The following is a 23,275-nucleotide window of genomic DNA, read 5'->3' on the forward strand; positions in this document are numbered from 1 at the left end:
AGTGAGTGAGAGAGATGAGTGTGTGTGTGCTCTCTCCCCCTCTCTCTGTCTATTTCTCTCCCCCTCTGTCTCTCCCCCATCTCTGCCTCATTCCCTCTCTCTCGCCCCTCTCCTCCTCCCTCCGCTCTCTCATTCTCTCTCATTCCCTCGCTGCCTCATTCTCTCTGCCTCTATCTCTCACCCCTCTCCTCCCTCTCTCTGCCTCATTCTATCTCTCCCCCTCTATCTCTCTCCCCTCTCCTCCCCCACTCTCTTCCCTCTCATATTCCCTCTCTCCCCCCTCTCTACCTCATTCTGTCTCTCCCCCTCTATCTCTCTCCCCTCTCCTCCCCCTCTCCTCCCTCTCTTATATTCCCTCTCCCTCCACTCTGCCTCATTCTATCTCTCCCCCTCTATCATTCCCCTCTCTCCTCCCTCTCTCTATCTCTCCCCCCTCTCTCTATCTCTCCCCCTCTATCTCTCTCCTCTCTCCTCCCTCTCTCTCCCCCACTCTCTGCCTCATTCTGTCTCTTCCCCTCTATCTCTCTCCCCTCTCCTCCTCCCTCCCCCCCATCTCCTCTCTCCCCCTCTGCCTCATTCTCTCTCCCCCCTCTATCTCTCTCCCCTCTCCTCCTCCCTCCCCCTCTATCTCCCCTCCCTCTCCTCTCTCCCCCTCTGCCTCATTCTCTCCCCCCTCTATCTCTCTCCCCTCTCCTCCTCCCTCCCCCTCTATCTCTTTCCCCTCTCCTCTCTCTCCCCCTCTGCCTCATTCTTTCTCCCCCCTCTATCTCTCTCCCCTCTCCTCTTCCCTCCCCCTCTATATCTTTCCCCTCTCCTCTCTCTCCCTCGCTGCCTCATTCTATCTCTCAACTCTATTTCTCTCCTCTCTCATTCCCTCTCTCTCCCCCACTCTCTGCCTCATTCTGTCTCTCTCCCTCTCTCATTCCCTCTCTCTGCCTCATTCTGTCTCTCTTCCTCTCTCTCACCCTCTCTCTCCCTCCCTCCCTCTCTCTCTCTGTCTCGCAGGCTCGTCTCCAGTCCCAGGACTGTGGGAAGCACTTGCATGATGTTGAAGAGCTGTTGCAGACTCACACGCTGGTGGAGGCTGATATCTCCGGCCAGGCGGAACGCGTCAAAGCTGTGCGCTCCGGAGCAGAGAAATTCACAGCTGAGGCAGAGGGTAACTGACACCTCCCACTCCAGCCTCTTTATCAGAGCTCTGATCACTAATCCCAGTTAAAGGACTGCTAATCCATTCTCTTACTTCCTATTGGCACCAGAAACGTTACACCGTGTAACAAATTTTTATTTTTTTTTGGTTCCTGGGTAGTAAGTGTTATTTCCTAATTGCTTATGCCTCAAAAGTATAGAAAATGGCTATTATTCCCCACAAACTTTGCTTTTGTGACCAGGACAGTGATATTTTGAAATTTACCTATTTTCCAGAACATTCCAGATAGATTCAGTGCTGAGTAAACTTGGAGTAACTTCTAGAACTTTCTAGCAATATAAATAGTAGTATAAATACAGGGGCCTTAAGCCCACCAGTTCAGTTTAGTTCCAGCTGCCTAAGTGGATACATATCTGCATTTTTCTGAGATGGCATCAAGGTCATAGGAGACTTCAAAATGGTGGCATTCCTGATGGGTCTCCAAGGTGGTTTTACCAAGTTTCCCTGCTATCTTTGCCTTTGGGACAGCAGGGACACCAAGGCGCACTACCACAGGCGGGACTGGCCACAGCAGACCGAGTTCTCTGTGGGGAGGAACAACGTCAAGTGGGAGCCACTGGTGGACCCCCAGAAGGTGCTGATGCCACCACTGCACATCAAATTGGGCCTTATGAAACAATTTGTCAGAGCTCTAGATAAGGAGTCGGCAGCCTTCAAGTACCTTCAAGACTTCTTCCCTAAGCTGTCTGAGGCAAAGGTCAAAGCCGGTGTCTTCGTCGGACCACAGATAAAGAAGATCCTGGAGTGCAATGAATTCCCCAAGAAGCTCACTAATAAGGAGAAAGCGGCTTGGAACAGCTTTGTCGCAGTGGTTCGGGGCTTCCTGGGCAATCACAAGGCCGGAAACTATGTGGAGCTGGTTGAGACTCTGGTGAAGAACTACGGCACAATGGGCTGTAGGATGTCCCTCAAAGTCCATATCCTTGATGCTCATCTTGATAAATTCAAGGAGAACATGGGAGCGTACTCGGAGGAGCAAGGCGAACGCTTCCACCAGGATATACTGGACTTTGAATGCCGCTACCAAGGACAGTATAACGAGAACATGATGGGAGACTACATTTGGGGGCTGATTCGTGAAAGTGATTTACAGTATAATCGTAAATCTCGAAAAACTACTCACTTCTAAATCTTTTGTAGTCATTTTTGTATTACTTTAGTATAAATACATGTTAATTTGGATTCATATGTTTTTTTCTGACTTTATGTGAACGAAAAGACACAAATTCGCCCGTTTTCTCATTGGAAATAGGTAAATTTCAAAATATCACTGTCCTGGTCACAAAAGCAAAGTTTGTGGGGAATAATAGCCATTTTCTATACTTTTGAGGCATAAGCAATTAGGAAATAACACTTACTACCCAGGAACAAAAATTGTGTTACTGCACCCCTTTAGTGCTTTAAAATCAATTTTCATACCTGGAAATGTTATCACCGGTCCCCCTTCAAAGGATTACTAGATTCTGTTTGAACCTGTTTAATTACTTAACCATTTTAAAGAGTTTTAAACATTTAACCTTTAACAGAATTGTGAGGTATCATAAGGAGCCATTGCGAGAAGCTGTGCTGTTATTTTTTTATGATGCATTGCAAGAGTAATGTGCTTGACACTGCATGTGCACAGCAGTTGTGTGTGTATATGGAAAAGACTTTAAATACTAATGCACATCCTAGTGTATCAACACTACAGCCGACCTCTCTATTTGACATGCATTTCTTTGATAATGGCTGAAAAGTTAGAAACAACATTTAATGCTTGAATAACCTTCAGACCCGTACCTGTTAATTATTATTTATTATTATTATTATTATTATTATTATTATTATTATTATTATTATTATTATTATTATTATTATTATTATTTATTTCTTAGCAGACGCCCTTATCCAGGGCGACTTACAATTGTTACAACATATCACATGATACATTATTTCACATTACAAAATGTAATTTTAATCATTTTTAGGTCTGATTAAACTGACCGATTCACAGTATTATTATTATTTCTTAGCTGACGCCCTTATCCAGGGCGACTTACAAGATATCACATTATTTTTACATACAGTTACCCATTTATACAGTTGGGTTTTTACTGGAGCAATCTAGGCAAAGTACCTTGCTCAAGGGTACAACAGCAGTGTCCCCCACTGGGGATTGAACCCACAACCCTCCGGTCAAGAGTCCAGTGCCCTAACCACTACTCCACACTGCTGTACCTCAATATCTCTAACTGGTGGTGGCTGAAATCCTATTGGGATGCTCTTGCTGTGGGTGACCTGAACAGTGTCCTGCACTCCAATCGTGTTAAAGATTTAGCAAATGAAATGGAATCTAACACTGTTGAGAAAAAATGCATTGCAGCTTACTTGACTGCAGTAGAAAAACTGCCGTTCACTAAATGTAGCTCTCGGATTAATAGAAAGAGAATGGTTTGAAACGAGAACATCTCCCCTCTTCTTTGTTTCCAGGTTACAAGCCATGCGATCCTCAGCTGGTGCAAGACAGGGCCACTCTGCTGGACGATGCCTACCAGGAGCTGGGCAGGCTGGCCGGGGAGCGGCGGGCCAGACTGGAGGAGTCGCGGCGCCTCTGGAAGTTCGTGTGGGACATGGGGGAGGAGGAGGCCTGGATCAGAGAGCAGGAGCAGATCCTGTCCACCCAGGACTGCGGGAGAGACCTGACCTCCGCACTGAGGCTTCTCAGCAAACACGAGGCCTTCCGCCACGAGATGGGGGGCCGCTTTGGGCCCCTGGAGCAGAGCGTGCGCGTGGGGGAGGGGCTGGTCGAGGAGGGCCACTTCGGAGCCCCACAGGTCGGTCTGTGCTGTTGTGTTTTGAATTTATGGGCTGAAAATTCTGGGGCTTGACCTTTTGATTGAGTTCATGAAGGCCATCTTTCTGCAAGGAGTGATAGTGTGAGTTTGTCAACCGCACACTGTCACACCAACTCCTGCTAATCTCTCGTAACCTACTTCAGCTATAACGCCATGTTCAGTGTTGTGGAAACTTTGACCTGTGACCTAAGATGGCTGCCATATCGGAGTCATGTGACCTTGTGTTGTCCGGATGAGACAGGCCTAACGCTTTGAGATTGTGCCTTCATACTCGCCACACAGCTGTCAAGTCCTACTCCTACAAAAACCTTTTCAGTGCCACATTTTATTTGTAACCTTTGGGTACATGTTAATGATCTTTTTCACATTTCCATATTCATGCTTACAAACCATTTGATCTGATATAACACACCCCTTAGATTATGCACCCGGGCATGCTTTGTTTTTATTCACAAAAACTCCCATTTCTAGTTTGAATCTATAGTTTCGAGAGCGGTTTCTGATTTTTAAGCTTAGTGAAACACCGCAAATTATATGAAAACACGTACCCAACATTTACAAGAGTCGATAAGCCTTGCTGCTTGAAAAATGAGTTATGAGGAAACCCCTAAACCACCCATTTCGATGCAGGTTAAAGAACGCATCGCAGAGATCCGAGCCCAGTGGCGCCACCTTGAGGAGGTGTCCCAGCAGCGCGAGGAGAGGCTCAGGGAGGCGGTCACCCTGTACCAGTTCCAGGCCGAAGCAAACGATATGGAGGCCTGGATCCTGGACACCTTGAGGTTTGTTTCCAGCCCTGAGGTGGGGCACGACGAGTACTCCACCCAGACGCTGGTCAAGAAGCAGAAAGACGTGGACGAGGAGATCCTGAACCACAGGCCCGTCATCGACTCTCTCCACGAACAAGCCCTGAGCCTCCCCGCCGAGCAGGCCCGCTCCCCCCAAGTGGAGGGGCGCCTCCCTGCCATCGAGCAGCGCTACGAGGAGCTGGTGGCCCTGGCTGCTGCCCGACGACAGGCCCTGCAGGACGCCCTGTCTCTCTACTGCATGTTCAGCGAGGCTGGAGCCTGCCAGCTGTGGATCGGGGAGAAGGAGCAGTGGCTCAACGCCATGGAGATCCCAGACAAGCTGGAAGACCTGGAGGTGGTGCAGCAGAGGTGAGGGGTTTCTCAACTGTACCTCGAAACCAGAGGGAGTCCGGAGGGGCATTCAGCATGTCGTGTTTACATGCTAAGGAATTCCTATATATCTGTTAGCTGTAGTTTTAGCTAAGACGGTCATCAGAGAGATCTAAAGTTAAAGATGCTTTGCTTCCCTCGCTCTCTTCCCCTGTAGATGATCAGTTTGTGTCGCGTGATTACGCTGGGCATCAGAAAACTACTTTTTAATTTGAATACTCAATCTGGACAGCCTCCATACCTCTCAAATATACATCGTGATCGGGGAAGGCTGCGGTAGAACTCTTATCTCTTAACTGTACTCAGAATCCAGGACAATGGATGTAGGCTAGGGAATAGTTGGCTCTCGTCTGTTTTAATAAAGATTCATGATTTTGGAGTTCCGGGTTTTATTTTGTTACTGATTTTTATAAGACTTTATTTTTTTTTACGGTTGTCCCAGATTTCACGATTTCCGTTAAATTTACTATTTAATATTTGTACCGCTGTAAAATAAATGCAGCAAACGCTTGCCTGATTGACGCGCTGCCTTTCGCATTTAGGAACCTGGCAGCCTGTTTAGCTTGCTTCCGCTAAATGATTGAACTCTCTTTAAAATGTCTTCAATGAAAAAGACACCAGCTTTATCAAAGATCGGAAATCTTTTTGCTAAAGATCGCTCTGTCCAATACAAGAAGGGGACATTTCATGCGTCTGTTGTTATTTTTAAACATTTTTGATATTTCACTGACAGTGAAAATAGAATGTCTTTAAAAGGTGGACATAATAAACAACATTTTCTACAATATAGCATTTACTGTTTTTAACGTAAGCGCTTCAAAAATATTTAGGAAGATGATCATGATTAGAGAAAATGATCGATTTTTTTAAATGTGACATTGCATTTTTAATTTTTTTTTGCTTTTACATAGCATGTTTAATCATGAAAAATTTTGAAATACCTATTTTTAGTGAAATAAGCAAACTGTTTTAGAGACGTGTGTTTTTATGACTCTGAAAAGGAACATTGCTCAAGAAAATAGACGTCTTCCTTTGATGGCAGCTGCGTGAACAAAGGGGTCTGTCTGTGTTTTAAAGTGAAATCGAACCTAAGTTCCGGGACCCCTGAGTTCTGGATCCTTTGCTAACTTTGCTCCTTCTTGGTAGGTTTGAGACTCTGGAACCCGAGATGAACAACCTGGGCACTCGAATTGAGGACGTGAACCAGATCTCCCAGCAGCTGCTGGGCACAGAGCAGAGGCGTCAGGTGGAGGTGTGCAGCACGCAGGACCAGCTCAATGCCAGGTGGGCACCAGTGTGACGGGATGCCAGCTTCTGAGTGACATTGATGTATTCTTAAGCTGTTGAGGGTATTGGATTCAGGGGTATGTAGAAGTTTGCCTATGTGTCACACTTGCAGCTCTGGCCAGAAGTTTTGCATCACCCTGTAGAATTAACTCTGCTTCATAAGGTCGAATGAAACCTGACAAGAATTGAAAGATTTTGAAGTCTAACATGAAATACTGTATTACTATTATGGCTTTTGGTAGACTTTTGCAATACAATTTTGTAGTTTCTTTGATTACATGATGTTAAAAAAGGATCAAACTTGATGAGAAACTTAATTAGAAACCTGTGTGTAGAATTGGAGGTTTCAGTTTCAACGGTGCTTATCGTGGATTGTGTTCACAGCGGGGTTCAGTGGAAACCACTCGAGATGACTAGAGATAGCCACGGATATTAACTCTTCCCTCTGTCCCTTTGCCTCCCTCCCTCGAAGGTGGAGAGAATTCCAGAACCTCGCCAACCAAAAGAAAAAAGCCTTGACCTCTGCGCTCAACATCCAGAACTACCACCTCGAGTGCAACGAGATCAAGTCCTGGATGAGGGAGAAGACCAAGGTCATCGAGTCCACCCAGGGGCTGGGCAACGACCTGGCCGGAGTCATGGCCTTGCAGAGGAAGCTGACCGGCATGGAGCGGGACCTGGAGGCCATCCAGGGCAAGCTGGACGACCTGAACCAAGAGGCCACCAAACTGGGGGAGGAACACCCCAGCCAGAAGCCCGAGATCCAGGCCGGGCTCGCTGAGATCCAGGAGGTGTGGGAGGACCTCAACAACACCATGAAGGCCAGGGAGGAGAGCCTGGGAGAGGCCGGCAAGATCCAGGGCTTCCTGAGGGATCTGGATGACTTCCAGTCCTGGCTGTCGCGCACCCAGACGGCCATCGCTTCGGAGGACAACCCCACCTCGCTCACAGAGGCTGAGAGGCTGCTCGCCCAGCACCAGAACATCAGGAACGAAGTGGACAACTACAAGGAGGACTATCAAAAGATGCGGGCGGTGGGGGAGGAGGTGACGCAGGGGCAGACGGACGCGCAGCACATGTTCCTGAGCCAGCGCCTCCAGGCCCTGGACACGGGCTGGAACGAGCTGAGGCAGATGTGGGAGAACCGGCGCCATCTGCTGGCCCAAGCCTTCGACTTCCAGACCTTCCTGAGGGACGTCAAGCAGGCTGAGGGCTTTCTCAACAACCAGGTACATACTGTATAGAGAGCCGTCACTAACACACGCTGTGTCAGGGTCTATCACACACATACACTGACACACAGGCACACCGTGTCAGGGTCCATCACTAACAAACAGTCTCTTTTAAAGCTCTGGAGCTTCATACCATCACTCTATAACTAGAACCCCCAACGCTTGTAAGGAATCTAAATGATTTATTTCTGTGTCTTGTGTTTCTCTGTGTGAAGGAGCGCACACACAACAAGGATTTAAGCAGAGTTTAACAAGTTTGTTTTATTTATTCCAGTAATCAAAAATTACACACATGTTGCTTAAACATTTAGCATTAGACACAACAATGTAGCACCTAGAAACGAAGTAGTGATCAATGACCTAATCCTCTGGAAGAAGCACAGGCAGGAGAGGACTCTGCTTCTCGGACGCACCTCTCAAGTGCCTGCTGTTTTATACAGTCTCTCCACCCCTTTGAAAAAGCAAGTTGCGGCAACATTGTAACCAGACGGCTCTTGCTTGCACCAGGTCAGGTGATGTCAGTTCTGTTCATTTTTCGCCCCTTTCCCAGGCAATAAAAACATTCTTTCCTTGATAGCGGCCCACGTAGCAGCTGCACAGCTGCACCCCAGTCATAGTTTTGAAATTGCACCTGTAACTAAAGCCCCTGAATCGCGCGCCCTCTCCCCGCTCTCCCCAGGAGTACGTGCTCTCCCACACAGAGATGCCCTCCACGCTGCAGGGAGCCGAGGCAGCCATCAAGAAACACGAGGACTTCCTGACCACCATGGACGCCAGCGAGGACAAGATCAGCGGCGTGGTGGAGACGGGACGCAAACTGATGAGCGAGGGCAACGCCAACTCAGACAAGATCCAGGAGAAGACTGACTCCATCCATGAGAGGTGAGGGGGAGAGGGAGGTGATTCGAGAAGACTGACTCCATCCATGAGAGGTGAGGGGGAGAGGGAGGTGATTCGAGAAGACTGACTCCATCCACGAGAGGTGAGGGGGAGAGGGAGAGGGAGAAGGTGATTCGAGAAGACTGACTCTATCCACGAGAGGTGAGGGGGAGAGGGAGAGGGAGATAATTCGAGAAGACTGACTCCATCCACGAGAGGTGAGGGGGAGAGGGAGATAATTCGAGAAGACTGACTCCATCCACGAGAGGTGAGGGGGAGAGGGAGAGGGAGAAGGTGATTCGAGAAGACTGACTCCATCCACGAGAGGTGAGGGTGAGGGGGAGAGGGAGATAATTCGAGAAGACTGACTCTATCCACGAGAGGTGAGGTGGAGAGGGAGAGGGAGAGGGAGATAATTCGAGAAGACTGACTCCATCCACGAGAGGTGAGGGGGAGAGGGAGAGGGAGAGGGAGATAATTCGAGAAGACTGACTCCATCCACGAGAGGTGAGGGGGAGAGGGAGATAATTCGAGAAGACTGACTCCATCCACGAGAGGTGAGGGGGAGAGTGAGAGGGAGAAGGTGATTCGAGAAGACTGACTCCATCCAGAGGGAGAGGGAGAGAGAGAGGGAAAAGCCAACTCTGACAATGGAGAGGGTGATGGAGGGAGAGCACAGAGAGGACAAGCCAAAGCCAGCTTGTGCAGGGTACAGTGGAGCAGAGAGTAAAGCGTCTGTCTTTCTGTCTCCTTTCAGACATCAGAAGAACCGCCAGGCTGCCACTGAGCTGCTGGCCAAGCTGAAGGACAACCGGGAGCTGCAGCACTTCCTCCAGGACAGCCAGGAGGTAAACTGGGGGGACTGGGAGCAATCCATTCATGTGTGCTGAAAAATCATTTCAAAACTTTATCATCTGATAAATAAGCGGGGAGCTTACCACTTGCGTCACGGTGCAACGGTCAAAAAGGTCCCCCCTTTTTTAATTTGCATTCCCTATCCTACCTGCAAGAGATTCAAAAGGAAAGGGGGGCACTTTAGAGTGCTGCACCACGACACTGCATTAAGACTCCAGGGACTGCATTAATTGTAGTGCTGCCGCAGCAGTACGGTGTACCCGCTGTTGTAGAGATGCTACACAGAAGGAATCGCTTTGCTGTGGGATTGCTGTGGTCTCTGTGGGAGTGTTTGGAGGTGTGGCTGAAGCACTCACGTTGTGCTGTTGTTTGATTCCCAGCTGACTCTCTGGATCAATGAGAAGATGCTCACCGCTCAGGACTTGTCCTACGACGAGGCTCGGAACCTCCACAGCAAGTGGCAAAAACACCAGGCCTTCATGGCTGAGCTGGGGTCCAACAAAGACTGGCTGGACAAGATTGACAAGGTCTGTACATGATTACACAGTGTCACACACAGATACACATATGGTCTAGCGGTTAGGATTCCTGGTTTTCACCCAGGCGGCCCGGGTTCGACTCCCGGTATGGGAATACTATATTTTGGACAGCAGTGTGGAGTAGTGGTTAGGGCTCTGGACTCCTGACCGGAGGGTTGTGGGTTCAATCCCCAGTGGGGGACACTGCTGTTGTACCCTTGAGCAAGGTACTTTACCTAGATTGCTCCAGTAAAAACCCAACTGTATAAATGGGTAATTGTATGTAAAAATAATGTGATATCTGTATAAAGTGAAATAATGTATAATCTTGTAACAATTGTAAGTCGCCCTGGATAAGGGCGTCTGCTAAGAAATAAATAATAATAATAATTAAATAATACACACACACACACACACACACAGAGACATGCTCACAGATACTCTCCAGTCTCACACACCAGATACACACGCGCACACAGAGACACACACAGGCAGACATCCGAAATGTTTAAACACAGTCGAAATATTAAGATCACGTTAATTAGCTTGTATTCGTCATCTTTATTAACGCTATCACTGCCCCCCCCTTCAAAGGAGTACAAACCAAAACTTCTTTAAAATCCACATTCTTACCTCTTATTTGCACAAGCAACATGATCCTAGGTCTCCCTTTTAAACAAGTGCTAGCCAATGCTTCATTAAAACCAATTCAAATCACTGGCGCCTTTGAAGGAGTGCTAGCTAAGGCTTTACAATTTTTTTTTTCGTGTGTGTGTGTGTGTAGGAGGGGAAGGCCTTGGTGTGTGAAAAGCCGGAACTCGAACCTGTGGTTACTCAGAAGCTCGCTGACCTGCATCGTCTGTGGGAGGAGCTTGAGAGCACCACCCAGACCAAAGCGCAGTGCCTCTTCGACGCCAACAGGGCGGAGCTCTTCACACAGAGCTGCTCTTCACTGGATTCATGGCTGAAGAACCTGTCAGGGCAGCTGCAGAGCGATGACTTCGGGAAAGATCTGACCAGCGTCAATATCCTGCTCCAGAAACAGCAGGTAGGGGAGCAGGGGCCTGATAGAGAAAGGAGGGGCAGCAGAGTCCAGGATAGTTGTGCCTAAATATTTAACCACTCAAATATACAGCTCTGGCCAAAAGTTTTGCATCACCCTATAGAATGAACTAATTTGGCTTTATAAATTAGAGTTAAAGCTGCTGAATAATGTTACTTTAACATATTGAATATATACCGCTGACAAAAATTGAAAAATGGGACATTTCGGAATCTAACATTAAATACTGTACTACTATTATGGCTTCCAGTAGACTTTAGAGATATCATTGTGTAGTTTTTATTTTTTATTTTTATGACGTCTGAACTCTAAAATTCTAAGTGATGCAAAACTGTTGGCCCTAGCTGTAGACATACCGACCTCGACACACACGATGTTATCTATAAAATGTGATTCTTAGGATGGATTTTTCTGATTGGTAGCAAGCAATCCCAGGAAGTCTCATGCTTGGTTTCACTGACCCTGTTAAGTGTTAATCTTGGACTCCCTAATGCTACTTTGGGTAAGATTGTCCACGATTTAGGCTAATCAGGGTCTGTGAATCCAGACCTCAGTGTTTAAATGGTTTTAATGCAAATGTTTAAATGTTTTGAAAATGTAAATCAATCGAGATACTGCTACACGATACAGCAAGGGTTAAACTTACACTAGCCCTGCTGCTGCTGCACCCAGTCCTGGGGTTCAGAACTCCCCTCAATGAAGTCTAGTAGTATTATTATTATTATTATTATTATTATTATTATTATTATTATTATTATTATTATTATTATTATTATTATTATTATTATTAATATTGAAATGATCAGGAGCCAGGAGTTTGAGCAGGGTTAGAAACTCACACTAGCCCTGCTGCTGCTGCTGCTGCTGCACCCAGTCCTGGGGTTCAGAACTCCCCTCAATGAAGTCTAGTGTTATTATTATTAATATTGAAATGATCAGGAGCCAGGAGTTTGAGCAGGGTTAGAAACTCACACTAGCCCTGCTGCTGCTGCTGCTGCACCCAGTCCTGGGGTTCAGAGCTCCCCTCAATGAAGTCTAGTGTTATTATTATTAATATTGAAATGATCAGGAGCCAGGAGTTTGAGTAGGGTTAGAAACTCACACTAGCCCTGCTACTGCTGCTGCTGCACCCAGTCCTGGGGTTCAGAGCTCATATTCCTATTTTAAGTCATGCATGTGTGGCCTATGAAAGTCATCTGTAGTAGGGCAGCAGTGTGGAGTAGTGGTTAGGGCTCTGGACTCTTGACCGGAGGGTTGTGGGTTCAATCCCCAGTGGGGGACACTGCTGTTGTACCCTTGAGCAAGGTACTTTACCTAGATTGCTCCAGTAAAAACCCAACTGTATAAATGGGTAATTGTATGTAAAAATAATGTGATATCTGTATAATGTGAAATAATGTATAATGTGATATTTTGTAACAATTGTAAGTCGCCCTGGATAAGGGCGTCTGCTAAGAAATAAATAATAATAATAATAATAATAATAATAATAATCTGTAGAGGACTGAATTAATATGCAAAACACTGGGCCAAAACCTGAACCGCACTGCTGTAGAGCAGTGATATTCAACCCTGGTCCTCGAGATCTATTCCAGTCCTGGTCTTTATTCCAACCAGGTCCTAAATGAGTTAATTGCCTCTTAGTTCATTGAGCCTACGAGCCTTGGAGTGAAAACCTGGACTGGAATAGATCTCCAGGGCCAGACTCGAGTGCCACTGCTGTAGAGGTTACCTTGTTTGCTTACGTTTCTCCCCCCGTGTCTCAGATGCTGGAGAATCAGATGGAGGTGCGTGAGAAGGAGGTGGAAGCTCTCCAAAGCCAAGCCCTGGCGCTGTCCCAGGAAGACAGCAACACTGTGGAGGTGGACACCAAGCAGAGGGGGGTGCAGGACCGCTTCCAGCTGCTGCTGGATCCCCTGCGAGCCCGGCGCATGAAGCTGCTGGCCTCCAAGGAAGAGCACCAGTTCAACAGGGATCTGGAGGATGAGATTGTAAGAGCCCAAGAGATTCTCACACACCCCGCCAGGCCGTCTGCATTAGGATGTATCAGAATACATCACTGTACAGCTGGGGCCAAAGGTTTTGCATCACCCAGAATTTTAGTCTTGAGACATCATTTAAAAAATAGTATATGAACATTTAATTTAGATCATTTGTTTAACATCGTGTAATCAGAGAAACTACACAATGGTATCGCTAAAGTCTACCGGAAGCCATAATGGTAGTACAGTATTTCATGTTAGAGTTTGAAATGTCACGTTTTTCAATTCAGATTTTCGTTAAGTATATGGAAAACTACAACACGATATGTAATTCAAGATGTTAACGTAACGTTATTCAGCAGGTTTCATTTGACTTTATGAAGGCAAATTAGTTAATTCTATAGGGGGGATGCAAATTTTTGGCCATAGCTGTTTATTGTGTAGACTTCACCATTTTTTTGATGGTACAGCAGAACCTCACTTATGAACACTTTGGTTATGGAGAGCTGTCGTACGTCTGAAATGTTCCTAACTCTGCAAACAGGTTTTAATAAAAGTGTACACCTGCTATCTACACCTTCAATCTGGAGACAAATAACCTCTCTCCCTCCCTCTCTCCTCTCTCTCCCCTCTCTCCTCTCTCTCTTCCTCTCCCCTCTCTCTCCTCTCGCTCCACATCTCCCTCTCCTCTCTCTTCTCTCCTGTCTCAGCTCTGGGTGAAGGAGCGCATGCCTCTGGCCACCTCGATGGACCACGGGAAAGATCTGCCCTCCGTCCAGCTCCTCATGAAGAAGAACCAGGTACACGTCCAGAGCCCTCCCGGTCAGACAGTCGGCACACGGCTGCATGCTGTGGTTCTCTCCATAGAGTTCCAGTACAGCTGGAGTCCAGTCGAGATCAACCATCTCATTGCCACATTGTTTTAATCTCTGGGCATATCATTGACACAGATCTTTATCACATAATTTAGCTTCACGTTTACAAGTCATTTGGTCTGGTATGACACACGCCTCAATGATGCCCCCAGGGAGTACTTTGTTTTTGTCCACACGATGTGGTATAGACTCCACAAGGTGCTGGAAGGTGAACATTCTTGTGGCTTTCCAGATTAATCAAGGGACCCAGGGTATACCAGAAGAACACACCCCACACCAGGGCAATGCTAAATCCAATCTGGTAGTCAGGTCCCAATAAAGTGGCCCGGAACTGTGTATAGACAGCGATGGCCAAAAGTTTTGCATCACTTAAAACTTTAGGACCGAGACATAATTTAAAAAACAAACAAACTTATAATTTCGATATTTTATTTAACACGGAATCAAAGAAACTACTACCGGTGTCTACAGTATTTCACGTTCAATTTTGAAATGTCACACATTTTTCAGTTTTTGTCAGTGTTTCGTTAAGTATATGGAAAACTACAAAGCGGTGTGTAATTCAATATGTTAACGTAACATTATTCAGCAGGTTTCACTCGACTTTATGAAGCTAAATGAGTTCATTCTACAGGGCAGGGGTCTCCAAACCTGGTCCTGGAGAGCTACTGGGTCTTCTGGTTATTGTTTGAACCAAGCTCCCAGTTACTTAATTGCACCAATTATTGGTTTAATTAGTCAAGATTAACAGGAATTCCAGATCTTTAGCCACTGATGATGTAAAGACACCTAGAAAACCTGCAGGATTGGGGCTCTCCAGGACCAGGGTTCGAGATCCCTGCTATAGGGTGATGCGAAAGCTTTGGCCATAGCTGTAAAGTATAAAAGACTTGTTGGTGATCCTAAGAGCTATGGATTGTGATTGTCTGGATGGTGTATTCAGTCCCTGACTGAAGTCATCTCACCCCTCTTTCTCTCTCAGACTCTTCAGAAGGAGATCCAGGGGCACCAGCCCCGCATAGATGACATCCAGGCCCACGGGCTGACGATGAGGCGCGGGCGGGGCGAGGAGGAGGATGGGGGGGCGGGGCCGCTGGAGGGCAGGCTGGCGGAGCTCAGAGACATGTGGAGCCAGCTGATCTCGGAGGGGGAGCAGAGGCACGGCCGGCTGACCGAGGCTCACAGGGCCCAGCAGTTCTACGCAGATGCAGCCGAGGCAGAGGCGTGGATGGGGGAGCAGGAGCTGCACATGATGTCAGACGAGAAGGCCAAGGTGAGCGTCTGGGACTGAATTAGGGCAAAGCAATCCCAGAAATATTTCATGCTCTTCTGTGTCTTCTTCCTTCTCTTCCTCCTCTTCTTCTTCCTCTTCTTCTTCTTCTTCTTCTTCGGCTGGGGAGCCTATTGTTGTTAAGATGATGATGATTATTATTATTATTATTTTTTTTTTTTTTTCTTCGTTCAGCCAACAAAACCTTAAGTTGCATAAAATGAAAACCGTTGCACAAAATCTCTTGAAATTTCAGAGTTGTAGACGCCAATGGGAACTAATATCCACAACTGAATGAATACGATTGGTCACATTTTGGACAATTTACAAACACCTACATACAGTCTCTACACCCCTTTGCAAAGCTTAGTGCTGGCTTACCTCTGTGTGTCAGCAACATGATCACCAGACAACTCCTGCTTCACACAAGGTCAGGGGAGGTCAGTTCTATTGATTCTTTCTCAGGTAATTAAACATTCTGTCCCTGATAGCAGCCAGATAACAGCATGCTTTGCACAGCTATACTCAGAACGTTGTACGTTGTAAGCTTTTCCTGAACTCTTTACAGTACAGTGAGTAAGATGACTGGTGTTTGAGTGTGTGTGTGTGCGTGCTTTTCTCAAGCTCTTTTCCGTACAGTGAATAAACAGACTGGTGTTTGTGTGCGGTGTGTCCGCAGGACGAGCAGAGTGCCACTGCGATGGTGAAGAGGCACCAGGGGGTGGAGCAGGCCCTGGAGGACTACGCCCAGACCATCCACCAGCTCGCCAACAGCAGCCGGCTCATGGTGACCGGCGAGCATCCCGAGAGGTGCGTACGGGCGGGACACAGTAATAGGAACACCTGCCAGAGCACTGTCAGCAGGGTGCAGGGCGACCTTCCAACACTCCGTCGTAAGAACGTACAATGAAAAGAAGTGTGGGAACGAGAAGAAGTCAAGGCTCTTCTGAGTGCACCGTTCACCCCTAAATCTGATTTAGTAGCAAATCAAAGACATATTGAGATTCTGTTGATTTTAGTACCTGCTTGTGGAGAAGCAGTGGAGTGTAGAGCAGTGTATTGAAAGACTCTCTAGAGTAGCTTGTATTATTTAACACCCGGTCCTATACTCGACATGTGTGTATCACGATGTGGCAGTGTGTATAACCCCCCCCTCTCTCCCCCCTGCAGCGAGCGGATCACTATGCGGCAGGCGCAGGTGGATAAGCTCTACGCTGGTCTGAAGGACCTGGCGGAGGAGCGCAGAGGGAAGCTGCAGGAGAGGCTGAGGCTGTGCCAGCTCAAGAAGGAGGTGGATGATCTGGAGCAGTGGATCTCTGAGCGGGAAGTGGTGGCCGGGTCCCACGAGCTGGGCCAGGACTACGAGCACGTCACGGTGAGCCAGCCCACGCAGGACACCCCTCGAGAAAGGCATTGATCAGAATCTGGGGCTCAATAAGGCCGTAGCTACCAAGTGGCCAGAAGTTTTGCATCATCTAGAATTTTAGGATTGAGGCATAATTTAAAAAATGTATATATATGAACATAATTTAGATATTTTATTTAATATCATGTAATCATCTACAAAATGATATCACAAAAGTCTACTGGAAGCCATAATAGTAGTACAGTATTTCATGTTAGATTTTGAAATGTCATATGGAAAACTACAAAGAGGTGGTTTAAATTGCTAAAAAGCTAGTTTGTAGTAATAGAACAACAAGTCTAAAACCAAAAAATGATAACATTAGAATTTATAAAAGGACAAAAAGAAAACGCAGTGTTGATTGTAAAATAGGAAAAGTTTGCCCCCCAAACGTGCTTCCACTGATGCCCTCCTGGTCTCCTCTCTGTGCTCAATAAAAAGCAGCTGATTGCAATCCGGGCTCTGCTTGTGTCTCCTGCTTTAGATGCTGAGAGACAAGTTCCGGGAGTTTGCCCGGGACACGAGTGCGATCGGGCAGGAGCGTGTGGACTCGGTGAACGCTCTGGCCGACGAGCTCATCGACTCCGGCCACCCGGAGAACGCCACGGTGGCGGAGTGGAAGGACGGGCTGAACGACGCCTGGGCTGACCTGCTGGAGCTGATCGACACGCGCACACAGATGCTGTCGGCCTCCTACGAGCTGCACCGCTTCCACCAGGACGCCAAGGAGACGCTGGGCAGGATCCAGGAGAAGAGCACCCAGCTGCCCGAAGAGCTGGGGAGAGACCTGAACACCGTGCAGCACCTGCATCGCCAGCACACCACATACGAGCATGACATCCAGGCACTGAGTGGGCAGGTCAGGAACACAGCATTGCTGCCCAGACATGATCAGATCATCACAGCACAGCCTCGCTGCCCAGACATGATCAGCTAATCACAGCACAGCCTTGCTGCCCAGACATGATCAGCTAATCCCAGCACAGTCTCACTGCCTAGACATGATCAGATCATCAACCCAGCACAGCCTCGCTGCCCAGACATGATCAGCTAATCACAGCACAGCCTCGCTGCCCAGACATGATCAGCTAATCACAGCACAGCCTTGCTGCCCAGACATGATCAGATCAGCACAGCACAGCCTCGCTGCCCAGACATGATCAGATCAGGACAGCACAGCCTCGCTGCCCAGACATGATCAGCTAATCACAGCACAGTCTCACTGCCTAGACATGATCAGATCATCACAGCACAGCCTCACTGCCCAGACATGATCAGCTCATCACAGCACAGTCTCACTGCCCAGACATGACCAGCTTATCACAGCTATCTTTGTAATAGTTTTCATTTTTCCACCTTTCTTGCATGCATTAACAAATACAAAATGATCAGGACTGTATAATACTTCAATTCAGAGTAGTGAAGCATTGAAGTTGGAACTGTACAAGTACTGTGCCAGTAGTATAATTTAATTTAATTTAATTTTATAATAAGGCGACAGTCTCGCGATTGGTAAATAGCAAGCGAGCATGGATTGCATTTCACAGGCCCAGTTCCCTCCTGCGTTTGCTGCAGGGCTGGCCCAGTCTCTGCCCCTCACTCCCCCCTCTCTCTCTCTCTCTCTCAGGTACGGCAGGTTCAGGAGGATGCGTCCCGGCTGCAGAAGGCCTACGCTGGGGAGAAGGCAGAGGATATTCAGAAGCACGACCGCAGCGTGGCGGAGGCCTGGAGCGCCCTGCTCTCTGCCAGTGACGCCCGGTGCCAGCTGCTGCTGGACACGGTGGAGAAGTTCCGTTTCTTCAACATGGTGCGAGACCTCATGCTGTGGATGGACGGGGTGAATCTGCAGATCGACGCCCACGAGAACCCCAGGTACTGCTGTCAGAGTCGTTGGAGCTGACAAAATAACATTCGCTACAGATCTCAAATGTGCAGTTCTTAAAGAAATGTGAAACTATGTGTTTTAATTTCCTTTGTTTCATCAGTTTGCTATATGAATTTTCTTCATATTTTCTAATAACACTTCACTAAGACCCTGCTCTCCTGAGGAGTGTCCAGTAATTCTGCAGTTTCTGAGACTCATATTCAACGCTTATGTCTGATGAACCTTCACTCATTCAAGAGCCAAGCACTGTGCCAATGAGGACATGAATCTTGCATAGCAAACGTAGATTTACATTGATTGTTATCCTTTTCTAGTTGTATATAATGAATGAAATCTCAGAGGTCTTCAGTACTGAGCGTGTCTGGCACGTGGTTCGTTGTGTTCACAGGGACGTGTCGTCAGCAGAACTCGTGATCACAAACCACCAGGACATCAAGGCTGAAATCGAGGCTCGCGCCGACAGCTTCACTTCCTGTATTGAGATGGGCAGCTCACTGCTGGCCAAGAACCACTATGCTTCAGAGGAGGTGAGCCTGAGAGAAACCAGCCCTGGAGTGAACCAGGGGGCAGTCTGGTACCACACGGAGTTACATACACCTCTGTTTCTAAAAGCCGTGCTTTCAGATAACGTTGCACTTCCTTGATCACCTGGAGGAAGGATTGGTTAAATTGGTTAAAGGATTGGTTAAACGTAGGTAGTACCAGGTATTAATCTATATTTCTGCTACAGCATGTTTCTTTCATAACTAATATAAAGACACTTTGACTGAACTAGCTTAGGTTTCACATATCTATGGCAGGCAACTGGAACAAACGAAAAATACAAATTAACACACAATGTTGGAGCGCTCTCAATACGAAGCACACATCACATAAAGGTAAGAGGTCAGTAAAAGAGAAAGTCATTTGATTGTGTGTACTCCCCTGTGTTCTGTCGCATCAGGGCTCAACAGTGCTCAAGTCCCAAACAAAAGTGCCGGAACACACTACATAATTTCAACAAGTTTGGGGAACATATAAAATGTTCCTATTTACAAAAAACAGCAATCCATTGTCTTATCGCTTCATACAATGTGAAACGTTTCTACTGAATCAGACAATTGCAAAAGATAAACTGATAAACTGATATTTGAACTGTCTTACCTTAGTAATTGTTTAATTTCCCACAAGGTACTCTTAGCAAGTTGAACGGTTGACGTGAGTGAGTCTGGGACGATGAGACCGCGATATTCTTTGATACATTTTCACATGTGTGTGTGGTCAAATTTGAACGAAAAAATATTTATCCCTGTAGACCCCCAGAATAATTCTAGAACCCATCTGTAGATTCCTCTGAATTTTGGCAATGTTTTATTCGAACAAACATAGCCAAAATAAATAAATAAATACATAATCACAAGGTGTGTTTTTTTTTTTTTTAATTTTTTAAACGCTCAAATCATTCTTTCACTAAACATTGTAAAAGTAGGAACGGCAATAATTAAAATGTGTAATAGTACAATTCTTAAAGAAAGAAAGTATAACTGGATGAACGGGGTGGTCCATTCTTGTGTATTACACCCTTCCAGGAAATTCATGAAAGCAGCTTATTATGGATCTATTTTATTATTGAAATTTAATTTACACCAAACAGCAAATTATATACAATACACACAGAGCTCACGCATAAAAAACTGTTTCTATACAACATACACCAAAAATACACAACAAAAACACCTGCTCATTATATTTACTAGAGCATATAAAAACATACCAAGGCTCCAACAAGTCAGTATGGAACTGCTGTAATGAAAAAGGGCAGAGCTTGAATGGAACATTGTTATTTAAAACCAATAATCCGGCCGCAATCAAATCAAACCGATTTTCAGATATGCAATACCCAATACTAACTGCCTTGCTATTCTTTATAACGCTGTATTTAGCATATGATTCAATTAGCTACAGTGCTTCGTACAGTTTTATTTTGGCGTATACGTTTGGTATACCAGCGATATTTCATGCAGCTCATCTAAATACATGTCTAAGGCAGACGAGAATGATTCTGAGTCGCTTTCTTCGTTAGAATGAATTTCTAAAACCATCTCAAGTCTCCACAGAAAAAAAATCTCTTTGACGCAGCCGTCTTCGGTATACTTGAGATTCAAATGTGATCATACGTCATTTCCAGTTCCAGGTCATAAGTGAATTCCTTCTGTGTTTATGGAAGAGTGATTTGAGCATGTTGATGCAATAATGATTATGAAAAAAAAAAAAAAAAAACACGGGCGTTCCGAGGTTCCAAAAAGTGTCGGAACTCTGTTCCGGTGCGTTCCGCCAGGACTCGAGCACTGGCTCTCAGTAGTAATGCGAGTTGTTGATTCTCTTGTTTCAGATCAGAGAGAAACTGAAGCAGCTGGATGACAAGAGGGATGAGATCAACAACAAGTGGCAGGAGAAGATGGGCTGGCTGCAGATCGGTGAGTGCACCCCCTTCACTGTGCACCCCCTTCACTGCACCCCCCTTCACTGTGCACCCCCTTCACTGCACCCCCCTTCACTGTGCACCCCCTTCACTGTGCACCCCCTTCACTGCACCCCCCTTCACTGTGCACCCCCTTCACTGTGCACCCCCTTCACTGCACCCCCCTCCTTCACTGCGCACCCCCTTCACTGTGAACCCCCTTCACTGCCCCCCCTTCACTGTGCACCCCCTTCACTGCACCCCCCTTCACTGTGCACCCCCTTCTTCACTGCACCCCCCCTTCACGATGCACCCCCTTTTTCACTGCTCCAACCCCTTCACTGCTCCATAGAGCCAGCAGCACAAGAGCACATGCCAGTCACAGGTGCTGTAACTGGATGGCGCTGGCTCTTACTCTGATACAGACTCTGGTTGATCTAGAAGTGAAGTGAAGCTCCTGAACTTGCATCAAAGCACCGTGGCATAAACCACATAGAACCAATGGGAATGACTGCAAACATGCCTCCCTCTCTCCCTCTATCTGCGTGTCTCAGTGCTTTCTGTTGTGCAGTGTCTGATCTCTCCCTCCCTCTCTCTCTCTCTCTCTCTCCCTCCCTCTCTCTCTCTCTCTCGCTCTCTTTCTCTCTCTCTGCAGTGCTGGAGGTGCTGCAGTTTGGCCGCGATGCCTCTGTTGCCGAGTCGTGGCTGGCCAGTCAGGAGCCGATCGTTCGTACCGCGGAGCTCGGTGGAAACGTGGACGAGGTGGAGAGTCTGATCAAGAGACACGAGGCCTTCGAGAAACTGGCAGCGGGCTGGGAGGAGCGGTTCGGACTGCTGGAGAAGCTCACCACGGTCAGCGACACACACACACACACACACACACACACACACACACACACACTGTACCTGGCTTTGAGCTGCTTTGAGCTTGTCTGGAGAATCCTAACTGCCAGCACTGAACAGCCTTCCACATTCCATTCAAATCATGTGACAGTGTGACCTTTCAACTCTGCCAGCCCAGCCCCATCTCTCCCTCTTGATATAAATGTTGAGGAAGCGGGGCTGGCACTGTTGAAAAGCCACATGGTTGCATGATTTGACTGGAATAAGGAAGGCTGCTCAACATGATAGAAACATGATAAGAACTTTTAATATTGGAGGAGCAACAGAACCCAGAAGAACTCAGGATGATTGCAAACAGCATCAAACAGTCATTGACATTTGTTTTGCTCAGTCTGTTGCAATGAAACTGTGTCCTGTGTGTAGCTCGAGGAGCAGGACAGGAAGCGCCGGAGAGAAGAGGAAGAGAGACTGAGGAGGCCACCCACACCCCCTCCACCAGAGCCCGAGGTGGTACAACCCATACAGGAGGAGGCACAGGACACAGACGCTGGGTAAGGTCACTTTGGGGAAAGAGGGGGTTCTCATTTTATAATTGGTGGAGGCACAACATGGGTTTATCATGTTTGATCACCTATTGAAGAATCTTTCTGATACAGTCCTTTTTATAAATGTGGTTGAATATGAATATGGATTTTTCTCTAATACATTTCAAGCAGTGTTTGTTCTAATATTTGAACATCTGACTCATCTAGAAATAATGAAATAATCTTAAATGTGATGCCAAACGCTTCAACCAGAAGTCTTTCTCAGTGTCTTGAATGCTGAGTTTTGATTCACATTCTTATATTACTGGGTGATGGGGACTCCATTCCTAACTGGTAAAGTGTGAAGGATCTCTTACTGGTTCCATTAACCCTTTGCGGTCCATTTATTCAGCGCGTGTCAGGCACGTCAGGTCCAGTTTATTTTAGACGCGCTGGTTAAAAGTATTTGTTTTCACAGTAAAACAGGTTTAAAAGGCCCTGCATATCAACAGGACACTCAGTACTGCATCTCCAGCCCCACCCCACCCCTCGTTCGCTATATTTTTCACATACCTCTTCATAGTCGTGCATACTCATAAATCATCTCCTGATCGCTCGTTTTGTCACCAAACTCCTCAATAATGCGATCCGAGTCGTTATTTTATTACTATAACATCTAAAAAAGGCTCTGTAAATGTCTGTGATATTCGTTGAGCGCTGGATGCGGAAGCAGCTATCTTGTTTGTGTATGTCCATGTTATATATGTGGTGTCGGGGCTATCTGTATTCATGAGATATGCACCCTCCTTTTTTTATTTTTTTTGGCTTCTCTTGGCTCCTATCGGTCTCACTCGGCCATTGAATGGTTTTCTCAGCTTTTTCCAGAGAAAAAAAACGACTAGAGACCTGTTTTTTACGTCTTTTTGATGATGTCGGACAGGGTCCGACATTGGACCGGAAAGGGAAAATTGCAATGTCGGACCAGGTCCGACACA

At 46.7% G+C, this 23,275-nt stretch overlaps 1 protein-coding gene and 1 non-coding gene across 5 annotated transcripts in view; both read left to right on the top strand.

Moving 5' to 3' along the window:
- The window catches only part of LOC131709467 (spectrin beta chain, non-erythrocytic 1-like), an 81,629-nt gene that overhangs the window by 48,226 nt on the left and 10,128 nt on the right, over positions 1-23,275 (top strand). For all 4 annotated transcript variants that reach the window (XM_059012099.1, XM_059012103.1, XM_059012102.1 and 1 more), the window contains 20 exons: positions 1,006-1,159; positions 3,680-4,023; positions 4,675-5,201; positions 6,369-6,506; positions 6,982-7,738; positions 8,421-8,623; positions 9,378-9,468; positions 9,856-10,002; positions 10,778-11,041; positions 12,823-13,047; positions 13,749-13,838; positions 14,896-15,186; positions 15,863-15,993; positions 16,354-16,558; positions 17,073-17,447; positions 18,216-18,460; positions 18,862-19,000; positions 20,845-20,929; positions 21,569-21,765; positions 22,180-22,307. In XM_059012099.1, coding sequence (XP_058868082.1) covers positions 1,006-1,159; positions 3,680-4,023; positions 4,675-5,201; positions 6,369-6,506; positions 6,982-7,738; positions 8,421-8,623; positions 9,378-9,468; positions 9,856-10,002; positions 10,778-11,041; positions 12,823-13,047; positions 13,749-13,838; positions 14,896-15,186; positions 15,863-15,993; positions 16,354-16,558; positions 17,073-17,447; positions 18,216-18,460; positions 18,862-19,000; positions 20,845-20,929; positions 21,569-21,765; positions 22,180-22,307 — 4,736 coding nt within the window. The remainder of the gene's footprint in view (positions 1-1,005; positions 1,160-3,679; positions 4,024-4,674; positions 5,202-6,368; positions 6,507-6,981; positions 7,739-8,420; positions 8,624-9,377; positions 9,469-9,855; positions 10,003-10,777; positions 11,042-12,822; positions 13,048-13,748; positions 13,839-14,895; positions 15,187-15,862; positions 15,994-16,353; positions 16,559-17,072; positions 17,448-18,215; positions 18,461-18,861; positions 19,001-20,844; positions 20,930-21,568; positions 21,766-22,179; positions 22,308-23,275) is intronic.
- trnae-uuc (transfer RNA glutamic acid (anticodon UUC)) lies at positions 10,037-10,108 on the top strand. The gene has a single exon. It is a non-coding gene; the product is annotated as a tRNA-Glu (tRNA).

Source organism: Acipenser ruthenus, chromosome 43 (genome assembly GCF_902713425.1).
Source record: "Acipenser ruthenus chromosome 43, fAciRut3.2 maternal haplotype, whole genome shotgun sequence".
NCBI classification, from domain to species: Eukaryota; Metazoa; Chordata; class Actinopteri; order Acipenseriformes; family Acipenseridae; genus Acipenser; species Acipenser ruthenus.